Below are 21,403 nucleotides of genomic sequence, written 5' to 3' on the forward strand. Positions count from 1 at the left end.
AAATGTGCATGTGAATTTTATGCAAAACCAAAAAAAAAAAAAAAATAGTAACTCCATTACTTATGTTGACCATTTTCATCTTAAAAGAAGAATTATTACTGATTTTTCACATTTTTCATCAGTGACTTTAGACTGATGCTTCCTTAATCTTCCTTCATTTTCTGTTTGGCCCCTCTCTCATCTGCAGTGGTGTTTCCCCCTCCCCACACTTGTGTTTGCCTATCTCTGCAGGCCAAAGGCACTGCAGTCAGATAACTCTCCTGAGCACTGTGCTGCATCTCCAGCTCCTCACCCCAGTGCAGGGCACTCAGTGTGATAACAGCTCTGAAGCTTCTACACACACCCATTTCTTTCTTGCCTGCCTCGGGGGGAAGCCTAACAAAATTACAAAGCCGTGAGGAAAGGCAACCACAAAAATAACGTGTCCCAACCTGAACAAAATAACAAACGCACTTCAGTATCACCCCAAGGATGGTATAAAGACCTAGAGGATTTTTGTCATTAAGCTCAAGCTTGTGTCAGGAGGAATGCCGTGTGTGTCCTCAGGGATGCTGTATGGCAAGGGCAGCGCAGTCTGCAGCCCGGGGCGGGTGGGCGGCCGTGCCCGGAGCGCACGCAGAGCCTGGATGTGCCCGGCTGGCTGCACCGGGCCCGCTCCGGCTCCCGGGGAGGTGGATCCCGGCCTGGCTCCTCTCCTGGGGCTGGCGGTGTCTGCGGGGTGAGCCCGGCCGGGTCAGCGCTGGGTCAGCGCTGGCTCCGCGGGGCGGGTGCTGCTGAACCCGGCCCAGGGCTCGCTGCTAGCGGAGCCCCGTTCCCCCGTCACTGCCGACCCTGCCCCTGCCCCTGCCCGCTGCACTCACACCCAGCTCTCCAAAATGGCTTCAGCCGCCCCACCGCCCTCACGGCCGCTTGATTTTTACTTAGCAATTTGTTTATTTTAAATTCGGCTCGCTTGAACGAAACACGGAGCCCCGGGGAGCAGACAGCGGAGGGACGGCTGCGGTCCCGGCAGGGAGCGGGCGATGGGGCGAGCAGAGGTGCGGTGCAGGGGGTGCGGTGCAGGGGGTGCAGTGCAGGGGGTGCAGTGCAGGGGGCGCAGTGCAGGGGCAGCGGTGCAGTGCAGGGGCAGCGGTGCAGGGGTGCGGCGCGGGGCGGTGCGGAGGTTCCGCGGCCGTGCCCGCGCAGAGGCCCGGGAGCTGCTCCCCCAAACCCTCCGCACCCCGCGGGCTGCGGGGCGGAGCGGGGGCTCCCGGCGGGGCGGGGGCTGCCCGGGGCCGGTCCCTCCTGCCCGCCCCGCCCCGCGCGGGGCGCGCACACCCGCGGGCAGCTCCGCGGGGCTCCCCGCGGCCCTGCGCTCCGTGCCAGCCTCCGCCGGAGCCGAGCCCAGCCCGCCGCCCATGTGGGGCTGCCGCCGCCGCGGCCGCTGCCCGCAGGGCCGGCGCTGCCGAGGTAGGACCCGCGGGAGGGGCGCCGCGCCGCCGCCTCTCCCCTCCCGCCCCGGCTCCCCACGCACGGGGCGGCCCCGAGAGACCCGCGCGCGGTCGGGCACGGCTGGACGGGGAAGGGGGTGTTTGGTGTTTTCCTGGAGCCCCGGTCGGGATTTTCTCCCCCGGCTCCGCCGAGGAGTGAGGGTGCCCGGCATCTCGGAAAGCTCGGCCGCTGGGCAATGGGAATTGCGGCTTCTGCTGGAACAGCCCTGGGTGAAGGAAGGGTTGGGAGATGTGGTGTGGAAAGAGAGAATCGTAGTGTAGCAGCAGCTGTTTGCTTGTCGAGTTATTTTTGGAGATTGCTGTGCTGTGATGGACTTTTTTTTTTCCAACTGTCTGTAGGAAGGCGGGTTTACATCACTCCTCCCAGCCTTGGTGCTCTCCATTTGCCGAGGAAAGGTGTAAAAGCAGTGCTTTGGCAAATACTGATCTAACTGGTTAGCTCTTCTTCCCTTATTCCTAAGGGCAGCTCCATAAAAAGCACATAATCTGCACCTTTTTTATCTTCCTTCGTGTGATTTGGCTGCTGGCTCGTTGGGGCCTTCCTTGGAAAGGGCTGGCTCTCCCTGGGGCCCGAGGTCTGGCGTGTTTGTCAGGCACTTTGTGTAATACAGGGTGACAGCTGTGATGCAAGTGCGCCAAAACTTTTGCCCGTAGCCTTAGTCATGGTTACGTTTATATAATTTCCCCACTTCCTAGGAAAATGGCATGATGTAGGCTGGAAGATGAGCCGGGCAGCCCTGCTGCCGTGGGGCAGGACGGGGAGGCAGAGATGGATGTGGCAGGGAGGGTGTTGGACTCGGGTTTGGTAACGGGACCAGCACCCCGAGGTGCCCGGTGCCACACAGAACTGGGTGTCACCGGGTGCGGGGTGGCTGTGGCTCCTGCCCAGTGAGTCACAGGCTTGCTCTTGTTTACAGCCATCCCTGTGCCTCTGCCAGCCTTACAGTGGGCAGCTGCCTGCTTCCTCCGGGCCTGACACCACCCCAGGGCATGGAGAAGGCTTCCAGCGAGGCTGGGCTTTCAGAACGTCTGGGACTAGCAGGGGGACCCCATTCAGCTGTTGAAAGGTGCTGATGTCCATTGCTCTGTGGCTGAACAAAAACCCCTTTGCTGCCCCTTTGGTCATTCCCAGGATGCTTGTGCCGATGTCTTCCACCAGCAGGGATTTGTTGGCTGTGCCAGGGGAGTTGCATACTGCCCTTGCTGCTCTTGTCAACCCCTGGCTCCTTCTTGGCTCTGTAGCAGGTCCCTTGGTGCTCTGTGGTGCTCCGAGATGTGAGGAGGATAAAGAAAGACATTAATACTGAAGAAACTTGAAAACTCTTTAAGACTTCTCAATCTTTAAAGACGTTAGTTCTAAATTAAACTTTTTATATTGGCAAATGCCATATAAATTAGTTCATTTGAGGCAAAAACATACTAAACCAGCTATAACTTGGAGCAATCCCATAAATACATTATTGATTTTGTAGTGCTTTGAGTAGAGCTGAAGATGGGATTGAATAAATGCCCGTTGTGGGACTCCTGGTGCTCGTCCAGCGTGTTGCAGAGCAGTTTGCAAAGTTTCCAATAAGTTTGCTTAATGTGACCTTACTCAGTTCTGAGGCACTCCCATAATTATGGCTGCAATTAAAGGCAATAACATCCATTTACATAAGATGCCAGTCCTTTTAAATCAGTGCATCATCTAATGAGAGCATTCATGTAGGGATAGCTGTGCAGGATGAGTACCCAAAGCTGAGAGCATTTTGGGGAGGATTTGGTTTCAGAACTTTCTTGAAGTCATTCAAAGGACGAATCTGCTATGAAACGGGACATTTTGTTATGAAAGTGTACTGATTTATAAATATAAGCCTTACCAATAGCAGGATGTTGTTGAATTGAGTGATTGTAACACTTCATTTTTTTAATGTATCATCCATCCAATTAAAAAAATAAGCCTGGTTGCAACAATATTTTTCTCAATTTGATTGCGTCAGTGTTCCTTCTGCTCTTATGAGTAAGATATTTGGTAAATCCAACTTGTGGACAGTATTTAATTGCTGGTGAAGCACTATGGATGTGTTCTGAATGGCTCACTGGACTTGCATGGTTTCCTTGGGGCTTAACCTCTCTGCGTATGATGCCCACAGATTTTCCCTTGAGATAAATATAAATCTTAGACTTGAAGTGCTGGAAAAGATCACATATTTGGGGAATGCTTCAACCTTCTGAAAGAAATGACCTGGTGGAGTATTCCAACCTTCCCACTCTATATGTTTTGTTCTGTTTCTCTTTTTTTCATTTGCTTTAAGTTGTTGAATATGGTGTAAGCTTGTGGCCACACACCCTGGGTGGAGCTTCTTGGGAAGAGTCATAAGGTCAGTGTAGTAGAAACGGTAAAAATTGTCAAAATATGAGTGAGGAGGCACCAACTGTGAGCCTGAGAAGTGCAGGGTTCTTTGGGCCTGCACCGGTTTTCCCCAGAAGCCATTTTTGCCCATTATAAGAGAAATAATTAGTCTGTTAACCTTTTCTCACAGGCAAAGTGCTTGGCTTGCGGTGTCTGAGACCAGAAGAGGTTAAGTAATTAAATTGTGAAAAGCAGTAAAAGAGAATAATCAACTCCAAACTCCCTAGACTGTCTAGTTGGGCTCTCCAGTGTCTAAAATTAAGTAATTTAGCTTGATTCCCGATTTCACTAGATTTTTACCAGGCATTTAAAGTGGGGCTGCAGGAGAGTCCCATGTTGCTTCACACAGGTTGTTATTTTCAGCAGTGGTGGATTGGTTTTGGGCATGGTTTGGTTGTGCAGAGGAGCAGGGGCAGCTGTGGCCTGGGGTGCTCTGACAAGGCTCCAGCGTGGGGCGGCCGGGGTGCCCTCTAAACCAGGCTTGTTCCTGGGTGCCTGCCAAGACCTGCCCCAAGTTTTGTAATCACTCACTGATTATGAATCCTAATCTCCAGACGTGCTGTACCTGTTACCTGCTGAGGTGCTGACCTGGGGAAGCAAAATCACAGGATGGTTTGGGTTGGAAGGGACCTTAAAGTTCATCCCATCCCACCCGCTGCCATGGACAGGGACACCTTCCACTATCCCAGGCTGCTGAGGTCCCATCCCACCTGGCCTTGGACATTTCCAGGGATGGGGCAGCCACAGCTTCTCTGGGCAACCTGTGCCAGGGCCTCCCCAGCCTCATGGGGAAGAATTTATTCCTAATATCCCCTCTAGCCCTGCCCTCTGGCAGTTTAAAGCTGTTCCCCCTTGTCCTGTCACTCCGTGCCCTTGTCAAAAGGCCCTCTGCAGCTCTCTTGGAGCCCCTTTAGGCGCTGGAAGGTGCTCTCATATCTCCCAGAGCCTTCTCTTCTCCAAAACCACTCTGATGTGCTGAGCGTGTGTGAATTTGTGTCCATGCAAAGAGAAGAAATACTTGGTGTTTTTTGAGTAAAATGTGTCAACTTACCTGTGCTATTACAACAGTGCAGTTTTAGGTGCCTTTAGGGTTGTGTTTTGATTCTGCCAAACTTATCTCTCATTTGAGAAGCTGCTGCATGAGGGGCTGTCCTGGGTGTTCGTTTCTGCAACATTTAAGGGTCTGAAGTAATGCTCTGGAATTAATCCTGAAGCCCTGAGCTGCCATGAACACAGATGATGAGTCTCTTAATTGCAACGGACTTGTAGCCATGTGATGGATAAAAACGGTGTTTTGCAAATGTTTTATTAATAAAACAGGATGGATTTGTCATGGGTGCCCTTGTAGAAATAATGTGCTTGCTACATTGGAACATGGAATTTTAAACTGTAATTTCTGCACTCGGATATCTGAAATGCCTGCATGGCATTAGTTTCCAGGTGATTCAGTATGTTACTATATTGTTTACAGGCATGTACGAGTAGAAAAATGTAGGAAAAAATAATAACCAAAATAGGTGAATAGGGTTTTGAGTTCTTGCCTCTTTTTGACTCTGAAGGTGAGCTAGAGTTGCCCGAACTCCTCCCTGAGTAGCTATTTTAAAAATATTTCGTTCTGTTTCTGTATGGCACCCTATCTTTGTGTGGAGCTGGCTTCACCCATGTTGAGCTGGGCACTGCCAGGGGAGCTGTGTGATCCAGGCTCCTGGCACTGTTCTCCTCTGAGCAGAGGAGAGCCTCACGACAGCCCCGGATCTGCTGTGGGCTGCACGCCTGCCACCAGAGTGACACCTAAAAATGGCTGGGATGTGCCTAAAAATGGCTGGGACGTGCTATTCCTGCCAGGCTGGGAAAAGCCACTCGTGGTGCTGCTTCTCTGGCAGTGGGTTCCCACGTGAGGGATTCTCCAGAGCACACAGCAGCAGACCTGGTGAGTTGTCTGGCTCTGAACTGGCGCTGCAGAGGCTTGGTTTGATCCTGCACGTTTTAGGTGCCTAAATGGGGAGGTTTCCCTAAGCAGCAAGAAATCCTCATGTCTGGGTTGGGTACGGTTTGCCAGTGTATAGTTTAAATTAAAATGTGCAAAGATAAAATATTTGTGATTTGTTATACCTAACAGCTTCTATATGATTACACCCCATCTTTGGACTTCGGGAGCACAACCACCATGAGTGGTCTGAAACTGCTTCTGACCAGTTCACTGACACTCTTTGGATTTAAGGCTGGCTTTTCCTTCCTTTTAAGTTTTCATTTATGGTCATATATCCCTGGAAATCTAAATGATGTTGTTGGTTAATAACAAGAGACATTTGTTGTTCATGGGAACCCTGTTGATGTCCTTGAGCTGTGCAGCATTTACCATCTGCATTAAGGAGGGGGGGGGGGAAAAAGCTTTGTATTTTTTTCTGCTACCCATGTGAAACTGGTTTCCCCAACACAATGAGGAGATTTCAGGGGTTCATGACCTCTTGTAATTAGAAAATGTCAGCATGTGACAGGTGGACTGATGAGGGAGCAGCCCTGTTACTGCTGAAGTCATTACTTATTTTTGGTGGGAGATCAATCTCACAGATTCCTCTTTATTTTTCCCTGAGAAATGCTCAATTTGGGGATTAGAGTAGAGGAGCTTAAAAATCCTAGCAGTTCTGGAAGAAATATCTCCCACAGGTTTATATCTTTGGGTTGTGACTGATTTTTCCTCCCCAGGCTGAGCCGGTTCCAGGGATTTGGGCTCATCTGGTGTCGGTCCCGGGTCTGATGGGACCGGCTCAAAGCACTGTGTGTCCTGGGAGCATTGGTAGGGCACCTCTTCACTCCTGCTAGCCAGTTGTCATTAAAATGTGAAAGACTAATGTTTCTGAGACCTCTGTCCTGTGTGGAAGAAGGGGCAGATGTCCCTGGTGGTGAGGGGGGACCCGAGCAGGCACAGACCGACCCAGGGTGCGGTGTCTGGAACCAGCAGTCCTGGACAGCTGGTGTTTCTCTGGAGGTGGTGAGTGTGAGAGCTGCTGGGCTCATTTGCTTCTGATTCCCTTGCTTTGTTTTCTATTTTTGTATCCTTCTTGGCTTTCAATTGATATTTAGATTTTGGAATGTGTTATTACACATTCTGGTGCCCAAGGCTGTCCCTTATGCTGTTTGTGATGGAGGATGGCCTTCTGTGCACCTGAACAATTTTTTGTATTTTCTCTAGAGACACACTTGTGCTGAACCAAAGTTATTTTTTCAAAATACAAAGATAACTCAGGTGGGCTGCTTTTTTTTTTCTTTTTTCTTTTTTCTTTTTTTTTTTTTTTGGTTTGTTTTAAAGAACAGCTTACTTTACTAACATTATGCTGGAGCCTCGCTGGGTGAATGTTTTCCCTTTGCAAGAGTTTAATGTGTAGCATTTGTGCTGTTTAGCCTGTCTGCATTCTGTAAATCTGATTATTTTGGCTGTCATAATTTTATTACTTTTATTAAGCTTCCTCATTTGAACATTGATCCTGTTAGTTTCAGGAAGCTGATAGGCCATCTAGGTCTACTTGCAAAATGCACAGAAAATGAAAAATCTGCCCTGGAGGCTCTGAATATTGAGATTCACTGTGGTTTAGATCTGTGTGTCTGGCCTGTATTTTTGCCCCTTTGGTGCTGTTTAGACTACCTGACTTCATTGTAGTTTGCCAAATTGAGATGAATTTTTGCTTTTATTAGAAATTCTGTCACTGGTAGCTTCTGAGAAGCTTTGCTCTGGTTTGCTTGTATTTTTATTTGGATGAATACCCTCCTTTTTCACAGAGCTTAAGAATATTTCCAGCAGCAGCTGGCGTCGCATATGCTGTGGGTTGTTTTCCTCCTGTGTCAGTGTCAGTTTTCCATGCTGCCTTTCCAGACGGATTTATTCCTTACTTTCACAAACCCCGCTTTACTGTTGCTGTGGGACACGCAGGAACCCAAGTGTAACTGAGAGGACTTTGGGCCCATTTCTCTTTGCTCTTGCTTCCATTGCCATGGGCTTTTCCCTCGCTGACATACCTGTTTTTTAAGGTAGGCTGGACTATCCTCTGCTGGACCTTTAACTCTTGTCCCACTTTTTAAAATTTGGTCTGGCTCTGAGTGAGGTCTAGTCCCTCTCACAAGGTGAGGCTGTCCCCCCTCTCCCTCAGCCGCTGCTGTGCCAGGGCTGCTTTGGGTGCTTCTCTCTAATTACCTGTTTTTGATGTCACTGCAATGTTTGCATGTCCCTGCTGCTTCCAGTGAGCTGTTCTTTCTTTGCTGATGTTCTTCCCTGCTCCTGGTCCAGCGTTTCCTCCTCCTCCTCCCCAGGTTTGACCTTGTCTCGCTCTTGTCTCCCTGTGCCCTTTTCCAGGCGTTCACATGGCTTCAGCTTCTATTAAGTGCTGGTGACTCACAGATTCACTCTACACCTCCAGGCTTTGTCACCCAGCCCGGTGGCTGTTTTCCTTCTTGCCTTTTCCCCTCTGAGCTCCCCATCACTCATCCAGTATTTCACACCCCAAACCCCGTGTGGTGTTTCCCAAGCTCTCTTATCTCTTGTTTTTTAAAGTGCTGCTATCTGATAGGTAGCTCTGTCCTGAAGCCTTCAAGATTTTAAAAAAATTGATTTGGTATACTTCATGCATTTAAATCGCATGCAAATTTTGTGTGCTCTTTGTTGTCAGTATATTCTCCTTTTTCATCTCATCAGACAACTCCTCTAACTCATGTAGTAAGTTTTTACAGATGTTTTCCTTTGAAGTGACAGCTCTTGTAGAATTGTACTTCTGAAGTCAGTTGATAGCATTTGGTTTTAAAGGTGGGGTAAAGTGTTTTAATTCTACTCTGAGATGGCAGCTGCCCTTGTTTTATCTTTTTTTTTTATTATTTAGCAGCCTAAACCTACTGTTATGAGCAAGTGGGATTCATAAGATCCTAGCTGAGTGACAGGAGAGAGGATGTGTATACACCAGAAGTGTTAGAATATCTAATATAAAAGTAGCTAAGCATAATTCATAAGCCTGTCAGCCTGGATAAGGGCTGTCTGTTGTACTTAAAACTGTCAGTGCCTTCCCTGTGCTCCCTTTAATTACATCACTACTCATACCTGCACACTCAAACTCAGAAATGGGGAGCTTTTCTAATATGCCTGGTGATTGAAAAGGAGTAGAGAGCTCTGAGGTGATAGAGGTACTTTCACACTGCCTAGCACAGATTGCTTCTCAGCAGCTTCAAGAGGCTCAAAGGCAGACATCCCCATGGATGCAGGTGTGTTTTTGTGTTCCCTTCTCTTCCAAGCCCTGCGGCCTTTGTGTTGGTGGTTAGATCAGGCTGGCAGGTGGCTGCGGTGGCCCTGCTGCTGTGTCACCTTGCGGGGTGTGGGACTGTCTGGGGGGCACGCACCGTGCAGGGCTGTGCCAGGCTGCCCGCGCTGTTGCTGTAGAAACAACATCAGCTTCTACCAGAGCAGTGTGCAGGAATCGCTCTCCTCACGGCGCTTGCCATCTTGGAAACCCGGGGTTTTCACTTAGCCTCTGGACGTGTGACTGTAAATAGGCAATTTGTGCGAATGCTGGGTGTTTTGGTGTCCTCCTTCTGCGCTTCTGACAAGCACAGGCCCCCTCATGTAAATAGGTTGGAGTCCCTGGTATACAGAGAGAGGGTTTATCTACAAAGGGCTTTTTAACACCGGGTTGCACTCAGAAAACATGAATAATGGATGCCATCTTTCCTTTATGTTGCATCATAACAGGAAGATTTAAAATGTTGCTCAACTTTGTGATGATGGGGATAGTTTTAAGCAATAGTTGGAAGCACCACTTGAGGATCTTTCCTGTTTTTCAGGGAAATAATTTCAGTATTTCTCAGAGGGAAAGATGGGAGAGGACTGCTTGGACTGAAGGTGTAAAGATTTTGTGATTAGTCCTTCAGATTTAACAAACGGAATTAATGCAGACTAGCCTTAAATCTACCCCTAATAGCAGGCTTAACACAGGAAACTTCCTTGTGTGAAAACAATAGCATCTCTTCAAAAGGGTTTATCTCGAGACATTAAATTTCTCCCACATTTAAAAGAGATCAATTATTCCAAAATGTGATAAACCTCTAGACTAACGTATTTATATACTTAGGAATAAGGAAAGTACTCTGAGTGACTGTGCCTTGAGGAATAGTTCACGTGAAGATAACAGAGTGTTGCAAGGTGTATATTTTTTTTAGTTGATATTGCTGTGTGTGAGTCTCAGTGTTCGCTCTGGGGTTCTCGTGCAATCCACGTGTTGGTGAGATGATGTTCTGCTGATCAGCTCTGTCTCCCCAAGTAATCTCAGATATCTCCTCTAATAAAGTTTATGTGCCTGCAGTGCAAGGAGTGAGTTCTGTAGAAAGCGATCCAAGAGTTTATTGGTACAATTCTGACAATAAAACCTTTGTGTGGCTGGTGCTTATTTCCTGATGGTGGGGTCCTCATGGTTTGGAAAGCACACCTGTGCTGGAATCCAGCCACACATGAGCTCTGCTGTCAGGGCTGCCTCGTTGCTTTGCATGCACCATGAATAACTCTGATGATGTTCCAGTAGACAATGAGGAAAATACCATACAAGCAAATTGCTGTGGGAATTTTCGTCTCTTAGGTGTGGTGTGAGGCTTCTGACGGCCCAAACCCTGTCAGATCTTCCCTTGTATCAGATGTGGTGGTGGTTGTTGGAATAGATAGGAGCTTGTTTTCTTGCTGATTTACCTGACATGAACATTTTCTGTTTGGATGAATTATTTTCCTTATCTATGCTAAGGAATATTTTGTTTTAGCTCAAGGAATCTCTTTAGTATCTGTATTTATAAGGCTTTGTCTGTGTGGGATCTTGGATGTTGTTTAAATCTATTCCCCGGTTAGCACAGAGGAATTTTCTTGTCCTTAGTAGTAGCTTATTCTCATCTAAAGCGTGATTACTTCTGGGTATTTGTTATCAATCTCTTCGATAGATTGATCTGTAGCCATGAAGTCTGGTAGTAAAATGAACTCTTACAAAATAATTTCTGAAGGTGTGTCTTGCTGAGGGCAGATTCTTGTTTTACTTCTGAATTCTTAATGGCTTTTTGCTTGTCTTTGGGGTAGCAGCGTACTCCAAGACAACTGGAACATTTTCCCTTTAGGCAGTGATAGGAAATAAGATATGGAGTGGATGGTCCCACTAATAAAACTTACTTGTTGCTCAGAAGGATTGAAGGAAGTGCTAGGGCTGTGTATCACAAGGCCTGGCCCTTGTGATTTTGGTTGGTTTGGAATCAAGTCCGGAATGGAAGGGCCTGTGGAGATGGTCTGGGGAACCTGCTGAACCTGTCATGTGGGATGCTTGAAATTTTTGGGGACTTAGTGGGCTATTTGTTATTTTTGCTGGGTTGACTCCTGGGACATTAGACTGTGGGAGAACAAAAACGAGGATGGCACTTGGGGATGAGGAGGGAGCCATAGGTGGCCTTGATCAGATGGAAAGTCTTCATTTAAGGAGCTGATGTAACAAAACATCCTGAGAGCCTGAACTGAGAAGGTGTGAGTCAATGTGTGTCACTGCTAGCCCAGCATTGCACCTCTCTGCCTTGATTGCTCATTGTGCTTGCTAAGCTCTGGATGGGAAAGAACTTACTCTGTTCTCTGTGGGAAGCTCTCTGAGCACCTTTTAGCTCCTGGGGGATCTCTTGTGGAGGATGACTGTTCCCAAGGCATACTCTGTGTCATCATCCAGGAGCTCAGAGCAGCCCAGGGAGGAAGAGAGGTGCTTTTTGTGGTGCAGCTTCCTTCATCTCTGGGTGTCCTTGGTGCCCAGCGAGGCTGCAGAGGTCACAACATACTGAGCAGAAGGGCATTGTGTTCTAGGCAGCTTGTTAGGCACTTCTCTTGCACAGGGAGGAAGAACCTGCCAGGCTTGATCTGCACTTTGGGAGTATGGGAATTACCTGGAGGAGAGAGCAGTCTGTTCCCTGCTGAGGTCTTCGTGTAACAAGGGATGTGACAGAACAAGCCAAGTGTCCCAGCTGCTCTGCAGTAGGTTTGGTCATTATAGCAGAAACTGGGTGCATTTACAAGCCTTTTTGCCATATAAGAGCACCCCAACAAATACTTGGTCAAAAAACCCATCAGCAATGTGCCTCACATCAGCTGAGTGGGGAGAAATCTCTCACATTGCACGTGAAACCCAGTTTTGAAATGCTGGACTGTTGATACTTGTGAACAGAAAGGGTGAAGCATAGTTGTGTGTGTGGGCACTGACTCCTCTCATTGGCTTGCAGTGTGGTAACAGCCTGGTATAAATTATATAGCTGCTGTCCTCAGGTGATGCTTCCAGCTGCATGGATTTTGGCCAATGAAGGACTGCCACCAGCCTGCTGAAGGTACATTTGAAATATTTTTTTGGGTTTTTTTTATATTTTTTTTCATTGAAAGAGAAAATAAATTACAAGTTCAACAGGAATTATCCTGTCTCCTTTCTACAAACGCTGTGATGCAGTGTAGCAGGCTGCCTGTTAGCTGGTCAGAGCCAGCCCATCCATGAGAAACTTTGGGTGGGTGTCAAAGCTGGATATGTAAGATGTATGTGTGGCTGAAGGCTGTGCTGGTGTGTGTCTACTTCTTGAATAACAGCCATATGTAATGATTATTGCAAGGTCTGTGCTCCTTTGTGTCTCCTAAATTTGTGCTGAAACAAAACCAGTGATGTCAAATTTTTGTGTACTTGTAAGTGGGTAGCCTCAGCACTGTCTTTGTGCCTTCTTAAATGGGGATAAGAACTTAAACTCTGATCTGTTCCCCTCTCACTATTGCCAGATGTAGAAAATGCAGATGCTAGTCTTAAGATGGGATAATTTAAACTAGTTGCTGTTTGTCACTTTGAGCTGGAGCAGTAACCTGCCACTTGCAATAGAGAGGGTTTGGATGTAGGTTCCCCCAGCTGATTATTGCCAGCTGTGTGCGTAGAGGTCAGGGACTGTGGGTTTTGTCCAAGTACGTAGCTGAGAATGTGGGATTGCAAAGTATATCCCATGACTTATTGGAAGGAGAATTACTTTAGAGAAATTGAAGTAATAGATAAATGATGAAATCTAATTTCTTGGTGTTTAATGTCTATAAAGAAATGTGGGTATTTCGTTCTGAGTGTGGACTCACACTTCTCAGTATTTTTTTTCATTTGGGTTAAGAAATAACTCAGGGCTGGTAGATGTGCTTTTCTTCCCAGCAGCTGCCTGTAAACTCTGACTCTACCACAGAGTAGAAGCTCAGAACCCAGGTCCTGCTGTATTTGAGTTCTGTGGAGCTTTGCTGTCTCCTGGCACGGCGATCCCGGTGTCACTTGGCTGCGACAGTGCCTTTGGGAAGGGTGACAGGGAATTCATTTTTCCAGGAGAGCTCTTTGGGCACGGGCGGCTCGCCGGGCTTGGAGCAGCTCGAGGCACAGGGATGGCCAGCGCTGTGTCCGTGTGTCCGTCCGTCCGTCCCTCCCCGCGGCCGTGTGTCCGTCCCTCCCCGCGGCCGTGTGTCCGTCCCTCCCCGCGGCCGTGTGTCCGTCCGTCCGTCCCCGCGGCCGTGTGTCCGTCCGTCCGTCCCTCCCCGCGGCCGTGTGTCCGTCCGTCCGTCCCCGCGGCCGTGTGTCCGTCCGTCCGTCCCTCCCCGCGGCCGTGTGTCCGTCCCTCCCCGCGGCCGTGTGTCCGTCCCTCCCCGCGGCCGTGTGTCCGTCCCTCCCCGCGGCCGTGTGTCCGTCCGTCCGTCCGTCCCCGCTCTGTCGGGGGCGGTGCCTTTGCCCGCCGCCGCCGCCAGGGGGCGCCCGCGCAGTGCCCGCGGAGGGGCCAGGGCGCCGCCTGGCGGCGCGGGCGGTGCAGCACCCGCGGGAGCCTGAGGGCGGCCCGGGATGTCTCCGGGCGGCCCCGGGATGTCTCCGGGCGGCCCCGGGATGTCTCCGGCGGCCCCGGGATGTCTCCGGCGGCCCCGGGATGTCTCCGGCGGCCCCGGGATGTCTCCGGGCGGCCCCGGGATGTCTCCGGGCGGAGCGGGAGAGCTGCCCGAACGCTCCGGAACCCCTCTACTCCCCGCTGGCTGTGTCTCGTTGTCGTGCCGCAGATCCCTCCCGGCTCTCAGCTCTGGCCCGGATCCCCTGTGCTGCACAGGGTGGGCTGTGGTGAGCTGTGTGTGCTCGGGTGCTGAGGAGGGCACCTGGGAGACTGGGAAATCTTTCCCAGTTCCACGTAGCGAGTGTGTGCTGCCAGGGAGATGGTGGAAGGACAGGAGGAAGAGATGATGAGTGGTTTATGGATGTTTTATGAGCTATCAGGCTAAAAAGTGATACATTTACTTGGGAAATGAGGTATGTGGAAGTTACTCGCACATATGGTGAAACTTGGGTTATGTGGCTGCCATATGATACAGCGTGTTCACAGATACAAGTTGGGTTTCTGTAGGATCAAGCTGAAACCTTGGTTCAGTTTCTTTTATTTCTCCCTTTCTCAAAATAATTACCATTTGCTGTAGGCATTAAAACCCTACATTTCCTGTCTTGTCAGTCAGTTGTTTCCAGAGAGTGAGTGTAACTTTGTCACTTGGCTCAAGCACGTTATTTCCATGCTGCAGCTCAGTTTCCAGGACTGCCCTTCTCCTTATGTTTTGCCCCTGGACAGAGGTGGTTTCTCAGGTAAGCTCTCTGCCCACCATGGCCCTGAGAGCAGATGCTCAGACTGTAGAAGCCTTCCCGGGACTAAAGGCTTGTTCATGGTTTCCCTGTAGCAAACAAAGCTCTTCACCTGCAGGCATCAGCTCTGCTCCTCCAGCCTTTGCATTAAGGCAGCCGCTGATGACAATGAGATTGTGCAGCAGGTGATCTCTGTCATTTATTGAGACTCTAACAGGCAACACTTGTTCTGTCTTTTCCCAGTAAGTGAATGTAGTGCCCTTGTAAACCATGTTTTGAAAGGAGACCTCAGGAGTAGTACAAGATACCTGTATTTGCTTTCTCTGTGTCCTTGATCAAATACCTCATTACTGCACTGAGTTTTAAAAACAAACCACAAATCAACTAACCCTAGAATACAACATAATTGCATAAGCTTGTTGTCAACCAAGCTGAACTCTGTGCCTCACAAAAATAAAGGCTAGCAGGTGTCTCTGAACACCTCTGATGTTATTAGAGACACCTGGACAAACCCTTAGCTGAAGTTTTGTGCAGGTGCCACTGGTTTGAATCTGCCTGAGCAGAAAGGAATTAATTGACTGGACCTGTGCCTGGTGCTTTGAGGATGAGAATTAGAAATGTGGCCATTCACCGCACAGGCTTCTGAAAAATGCTATTCTTATATGAATAACATCAGGTCAGTGTTCTTGGCACGAGGTAGTGGTGTGACCGGGCTTCCAGTTCTTGTGCAGGGTGTGGATTTGCAGAAAGGAAGTACAAACTTTGTTTCTACAGGCTGGAAGGATTTAGTCGGTTTTCTACTTAATGTATGTAAAGCAAACCTGAGAAGTGTGGTTTATAAATGCCTTCCTATTCATCTGTTGTTTCTGTTAATATCACATCTGTGGTGGGCTCTCCTGGCTTTACTGGAGGCATTGTTAGCAAAGCTGGAGCATCTTGGTGTTGGCCTTGATGTGATCACAGGAGGGCGAGGTGGGGACGTCCTGGTGCTGCACTCTACTCTGGAGTCTGTGTCCTGTGTGTTACAGCATTCCATGTGTGCATAGGAGACAGGCTTCTGGGATAAACCTGGGACACAGCTTGAGTTGTTCCTGCTCACAGCTCTTTGGGCAACTGTTGGAAGTAAACACAGTTGACAGAAGAAACCAAGAAGCTTTCAAGAATTCAAAACTTCCCTCCCTCTGCTCCTAGTTTTCTGACCCTTGCAATGAAACTCTTGTAGTCCCTCTGCCCCTTCCCAAGTCAGCTATTGACCCAAAACAAAATCATGAAGAAAATCTTGGATGAAAATATAGTGTAGGGCACCTACAGAGGAAAACTGTCATTGGTCTTGGAGAGAAGGAAACGGAACAGTGGGAAAACAAGTCAAGCAAACATGGTTCTGGAAAAACAATACTGACCCTCTGAGAGGTATCTTGCCACGTGTCTGAGAACTGATTTTTTTTGTTGTTTAGAAAGGTACATTTTAGCTTGTAGTACAACAGAAATACTAAAAATAATCCTCAGGTGATCAGAGCCTGGTTAATATTAAAAAAGAAAGTATGTACCGAGCTTCACTTGTGTTTAGGCCAGTGTCATAATACTGGAGTGATTAATAATGAAAGTGTGTATTCCACTTTACTGTATTTTCACTGTGTTGCATTTATTTTCTGTAAAATATATGGAGAGGTGTACATATGTGAAATATTGAGCTTTTTTAGGCTTTGCTCAGGCTAGTTAATGAGGTGGGTTTCCCCAAGCTGTCAAGCTGATAAAGGTGACGTGGAAAGGCGACAGCCGGGTGTTGCGTTTAGTCAAACCACCGCAGCTTCCCAGGGCCATTTGTTAACAGCTTTTTTTTTGCGGGGAGCCAAATAGGATGTAGGAAACCTATGGTTTGTTTATGTTTTTCTGCATTGCTATTAATTTAGCCTTTAGGCCAAAACAGAATTTAATTGGAAAAATGTCTCACTCAATGCACGACTTAAAACACACTGCACGCTCCCTGGGCGTTCTATATTTAGATTTTGGGTTGGTTGTGTGGGTTTTTTGGTTTGTTTTTTTTTTAAGGCTTTTCAGCAGCAGCGTGCTGTTGCACGGAGCGGAGTCAGCGGCTCGCAGCACGACCCTCGGCCGGGCCGGTGCCGGGGCTCGGCGGGGCTGCGGCCTCCCTCCGCCGGCCCTGCCCCGGGGGCGGCCCCGGCGCGGCCCGCCCGCCCCGCTGCGGTGGGAGCCGGGAGCGGCCGAGGATGGCGGCGGCTCCGGCGGCTCCGGCGGCGCGGGAGCTCACGCAGAACCCGCTGCAGAAGACGTGGGAGCCCTACGACAACGGGCTGCCCGCGGGGCACAGCGCGCAGCGCGGCGGTGAGGGCTCCCTCGGGCCCGGGGGGCGGGCACGGACCGAGCCCCCGGCCGGTCACTGCGCGGGCGGCGGGCGCGGGTCCCCCCGGAGGGTCGAGCCCCGGAGCTGCTGGCTCGGTGCCCAGCGGAAGGCAGGGGAGCTCAGCTGGGATGAATGTGTTTTCTGGTTGCTTTTGTTGGTGTTCTGCGGGTGTGTTTGGGTTTTTTATTTGTTAGACGTTCTGGTGTCAGGGAGCGTTTATGTTCAGTATATTCGTCTTGGAGAGAGGCCTAAAAATGACACAGTGTTCTTGTTTTGGTTGTTGTGTTCCTTTGTATTTTTTTTTCCTTTAAAGCCAGTGCTGTATCAGCCCATCTGTTTCGTGAGTTAATGACTTCCCGTATTTTGAGGTGCAGCCAACCAAGTCATCAGCCTCCTGAGACTTTGTCTGTGGCGTTTGTAAACCATAGTTCATTAACAAACTTTACCTCACAGGTTGCTTTTTCCCCCTCTGCCTTTCATTTTGCCCCCTTACTTGAGTAACTGAGGTCCGGTACACGGCAGTTTTGCAGACAAAAGGGGCTTTGTCGTGTAGAATTGTTTGTATTTGTCATGCAAAGAGGCTGTGCTGACAGAGCTGAGGCTCTGCCGGTGTGGCAGCAGTCCATGGGCTGCAGCCTTGGCTCGCTCTGCTCTTGCTTTGGTCCAACCCTTGCTAAAAGAGAAAACCAAACCCCCTCCCCCCAAAAAAACCCCAAACCACCCCTAACTCTCTTGTTGTGTGCTGGGCAAGCAGGCAGGATTGTGTTTCTGTGGGAACTCCAGCATCGGAACCATGGTAGTTTGAGATGAATGCTGAAATAGGAAGAGAATTATAAAATGTGTATAAGTGCTTTATAAACATGCTAAGAAGACTGCTTCGTTTTAGCCTTAATGTGGCATCTCTTTTCCAAACAGACTAATATCTGTTATAGCTCTGACACAGATACTGCTTTACAAAAGAATCCCCCATACCCAAGAACAAAATTGCATGTGAGTCATGTGTAATTTGACGATGTACATTGTCTTCTTGGCAGAATTAATTAGTTTCACTTGAGTATAAATTAAAAAATATTTCACATGCCTGTGGGCTTTCTGGTAAGACTCTGTAAATTTAATTCCTAAGACCCCTTATAAATGAAAAAAACCTTTTGCTACAAAAAGAGATTGCCCTTTTTTTTTTTTTTTAATCCTTTTGCATGCCTACTCGTAAAAAATCTGCAGTCATTTGTGATATGTAAGAATTACAATCAGCCTGCAGATGAGCAGAAGTTACTCTTCCTTGATGAAACCATCTATTTTGCGTCAGCAAACTGAGAACACTTCATAATTTTTCCCATGCAGGGGTGTTGCAGACTCCTTTTCCCTAAGATTTCCATGCATCCTCTGTGTTTTGGTGGGGCAGTGTGACTGTGGGTGCTGTAGCTGTGCTGTGGCAGCTCAGGATGGACTGCCCAGATGGGTGACTTGGGGCTGTGTTGGGCTGACCAGTTCCAGTTCTTTGCTGCTTCAGGTAACTGTGTCAGATGATACTGTTCCAAAAATACCAGCTCAAGGTAGAAGTGGTTTTCTTTTCCTCAAGTGTAGTTTTGCAGTTGGAAAAGTGAAGTAAGTCACTCTGTGTTCTGGGTTTCTTGGCTAAACAAGATGAACTCTTTCAGCCTCTTTTGGTTGGTGTTTTTTTTTTTTTTAATTTATTTTTTGCTTTGTGCTGCTGACCTTTGCTCTACCTTTAGTCTTTATCCTTCTAGAAGCTGGATCAGCAGAACTGTATACACTTCTAGTTGAGGACTCGGCAGGTTTGTCTACGAAAGGACTTACCAGTGTTAGCCTTTTTTAGTGTGATTTTCTAAAAGTTGTAGCAACTACTGTTGTCTTGAGAAGAAGAAATCTGTTGAGCTGTGCCTGGGTTTAGCTGTCACAGGGCTTTGAAGAGCCAGTTCTTTCAGCCTGTCAGTACAAGGTCTTTGAGGAGGAGTTGTGTCCATGTGCAGCCTACTGTACAGCTGGTGACAGAGGTGCAGCCGAGGTAACTGTTCTGGTGACCTTCCAGAGTCACACCTGAAGGCACTGGGAGTGTATATTGTTATTAATAGCTGTGGCTTGCCTTTTGTGGTCACTTGTGAAGAGTTTTGTCTATGAATAGGTTGAATTAAAGCTGTTCTTGACATTGGATGTTCAGATTGCTGTAACCTCTGAATCAAGCAGAGAGCTGTAAACATGGACATAAAAAACAAATAGCTGAGTAGGCCCTAGTGAAAGTTGTTCCAGCAGAGGATGTTTATAGTGAGAGATAAATAATGAACTTCCTGTGGTTAAACATTCCTCCCCCAGTACAGTTAAATGCTTTGTTTCCCTACAACTGCTAAAATTTGGTCAGTCTAATAATGATCATTTACTGATGATACAGCAGTAGAAATGTACATCCAAAAAAAAAGCTATCAAATTAATGTCTCTGCTCTAAAGAACTCTACTCTTTGAGCACATGCTGCTTGTGTGTATTTATGCTCTTAATCCTAGGAACTGAAAATAGGAGAGTGAATGAGGTGAGGATGGTGCCTGAGGAGCAGGATGTGAGATGGGATCCTTGCTCTTGGCATCAAAGCTGTAGGAAGCAAAGGGTGACCCTGAGGAAGTGAATGACAGAGTGGCTTGGAGCAGCTGGTGGCACAAGGCTGGCCAGGGGACAAATGTGAATTCTGAATCCCTTGGACCAAGGTGATGATAAAATCTGGTGGTTTGGACAGAAAGAGGTGATACAAATTAGAAGATTATGGACTTCTTCAGGTCTAGGAGCAGATGCTTTTCAGGAAGAACAGCAGGATGGGGAACTCATCCCTGTGGGATGCAAAGAAGAGAAACTGGTTGTCATTGTTAATCAAAAGGATATGATGGATTAACAATGGTTAACTTGGATAAGTAATGGGTAAAACATGTAGGGCTAACCTTATTTGGAAGGGTGATTATGTTGGCTTAAAGTCAGAGGTATTTGTGTATGAGCCTCTAAATAGTACGGGATTTTTTGGAGAACAGGCGTTGAATTGAAGGCTATAGAAACTGCAAGAACACTTTGTAAACTTCAAATCTCTAACAGTAACAGCTTGATACAAAAAACATCTGTCCTTAACACATATAAGGAAAAAACAAAATCTAATTCTGGGTCAAAGGAAAGGACAGCTGATAATTTGTTTGGTAGTAAGTAAACCTGGAAAATATCAACTCTTGACTTGGATTTCACAAGATCCAAAAGAGTTGAAGGCTGATAAATTGCAGCACAACTCATCTAGATTGTTCCGTGTCCCAGTTTGGTTTCACAACCTTCTTTTGCATTTGCATTATTTCACAACAGAGTCTAAGAGGCAAGAAATAAACATGTAATTTCTTTTTCCTTGATGTTAAGTCTTAAACTTTAGAAGAGTAGGCAGTCATAATTTTACTCTCAAGCTGCAGCTTGCTGTGTTGTTCTGATGTTTAAGAAATATTAAACTGGGATATTGACTTTGCTTCAGTTGAAGCATTTCATTATTTGGCCATTTTCCCTCACTGATTGGTATTTTGGGTGTGTTTTCCTTCTCCTTTGGTGATGCTGTTTATAAACACGCACTCTTAAATGCATATATCACAAGCATCTGTTTTAAAGAAAAAACTGACTAAAGTCATTGAGCATCTTTAGCAAATGATGGTGTACAAGCTGTAACTTCTGTTTTGCTGTTCTGAGTGCTTGTGTTCATCTAACAAAATTAGTGTTGATGGCACATCCACAGGTTGGGGCTGTCAGAAACCCTTGGGAGTTAGCTATGTGAAACAACAGTGAAAAATGAGATGATTCTGGAGACTAGACCGTGTAGAGATATTTCTGAAGGTAAACCAGACAGTGCAGTGGTAAGAAGTAGAGAGAAGGCTGCCTTTAGGAGTCTGCCTTGGCTCTAACACACCTGTAGCTCACACTGAAGTTTTTTAATATAAATTTGAGTGATGGTGAGATGCTGTGAAATGGGAAGTTGAGCACTGTGCCATTGGGAAACCAGGAATTACGTATATGTAACTGTGGTATGTTTGGCTATTTTTATCAGCCTGCTTCCTCATGTCAAACTTGCTTACATTTCTTCAAGGGAAAATGTAAACCATGAGACACTGATATTGAAAATACCTCCATGGGAATGACTGTTTCTCCCTGCTTGCAGTAAGCCTTGGCAATATTCTGTTGAGAAAGCTGTGGTTTAGATAAAGTGAAAGATAATTAATTTCTTTGGAGTATATGATGCATCCTCAGAACTTGGCATTCTGTTCTGGTCTTAACTTTTTTATTCAGCTAATGAACAAAATTAAGCTTTGTTAATTACACAGGATCATAAGGGAGGAAATAAAGTCTGCTGTGCTGAGTCTTTGTGTATTAAGAATGCTACACTGAGATACAGAAGAAATTAAATAGCTGCTTTGTGTGCTTTTATTTTTAGTCCTGTCACTTAGCTGTGAATGGGTTGTTTTGGCCAGCACAGGTGCCTTTGGCTTC

General features: G+C 47.5%; 1 protein-coding gene across 11 annotated transcripts in view; it reads left to right on the forward strand.

Annotated features, from left to right (window-relative positions):
• The first annotated feature begins 920 nt into the window (after nucleotides 1-920).
• LOC100227828 (6-phosphofructo-2-kinase/fructose-2,6-bisphosphatase 4) overlaps nucleotides 921-21,403 on the forward strand; it is a 51,203-nt gene continuing 30,720 nt past the window's right edge. For 5 of the 11 annotated variants that reach the window (XM_030283110.4, XM_012572914.5, XM_072934856.1 and 2 more), the window contains exon 1: nucleotides 5,686-5,812. In XM_030283110.4, the coding sequence (XP_030138970.4) occupies nucleotides 5,689-5,812 (124 nt within the window). In that variant the 5' untranslated portion in view covers nucleotides 5,686-5,688. Of the gene's footprint in view, nucleotides 1,038-1,134; nucleotides 1,450-5,685; nucleotides 5,813-12,203; nucleotides 12,247-16,585; nucleotides 16,875-21,403 lie in introns of those variants that run through there. The other 6 variants (XM_072934859.1, XM_072934854.1, XM_072934855.1 and 3 more) reach the window with 6 other exon arrangements.

Source organism: Taeniopygia guttata, chromosome 12 (assembly GCF_048771995.1).
Source record: "Taeniopygia guttata chromosome 12, bTaeGut7.mat, whole genome shotgun sequence".
NCBI lineage: Eukaryota > Metazoa > Chordata > Aves > Passeriformes > Estrildidae > Taeniopygia > Taeniopygia guttata.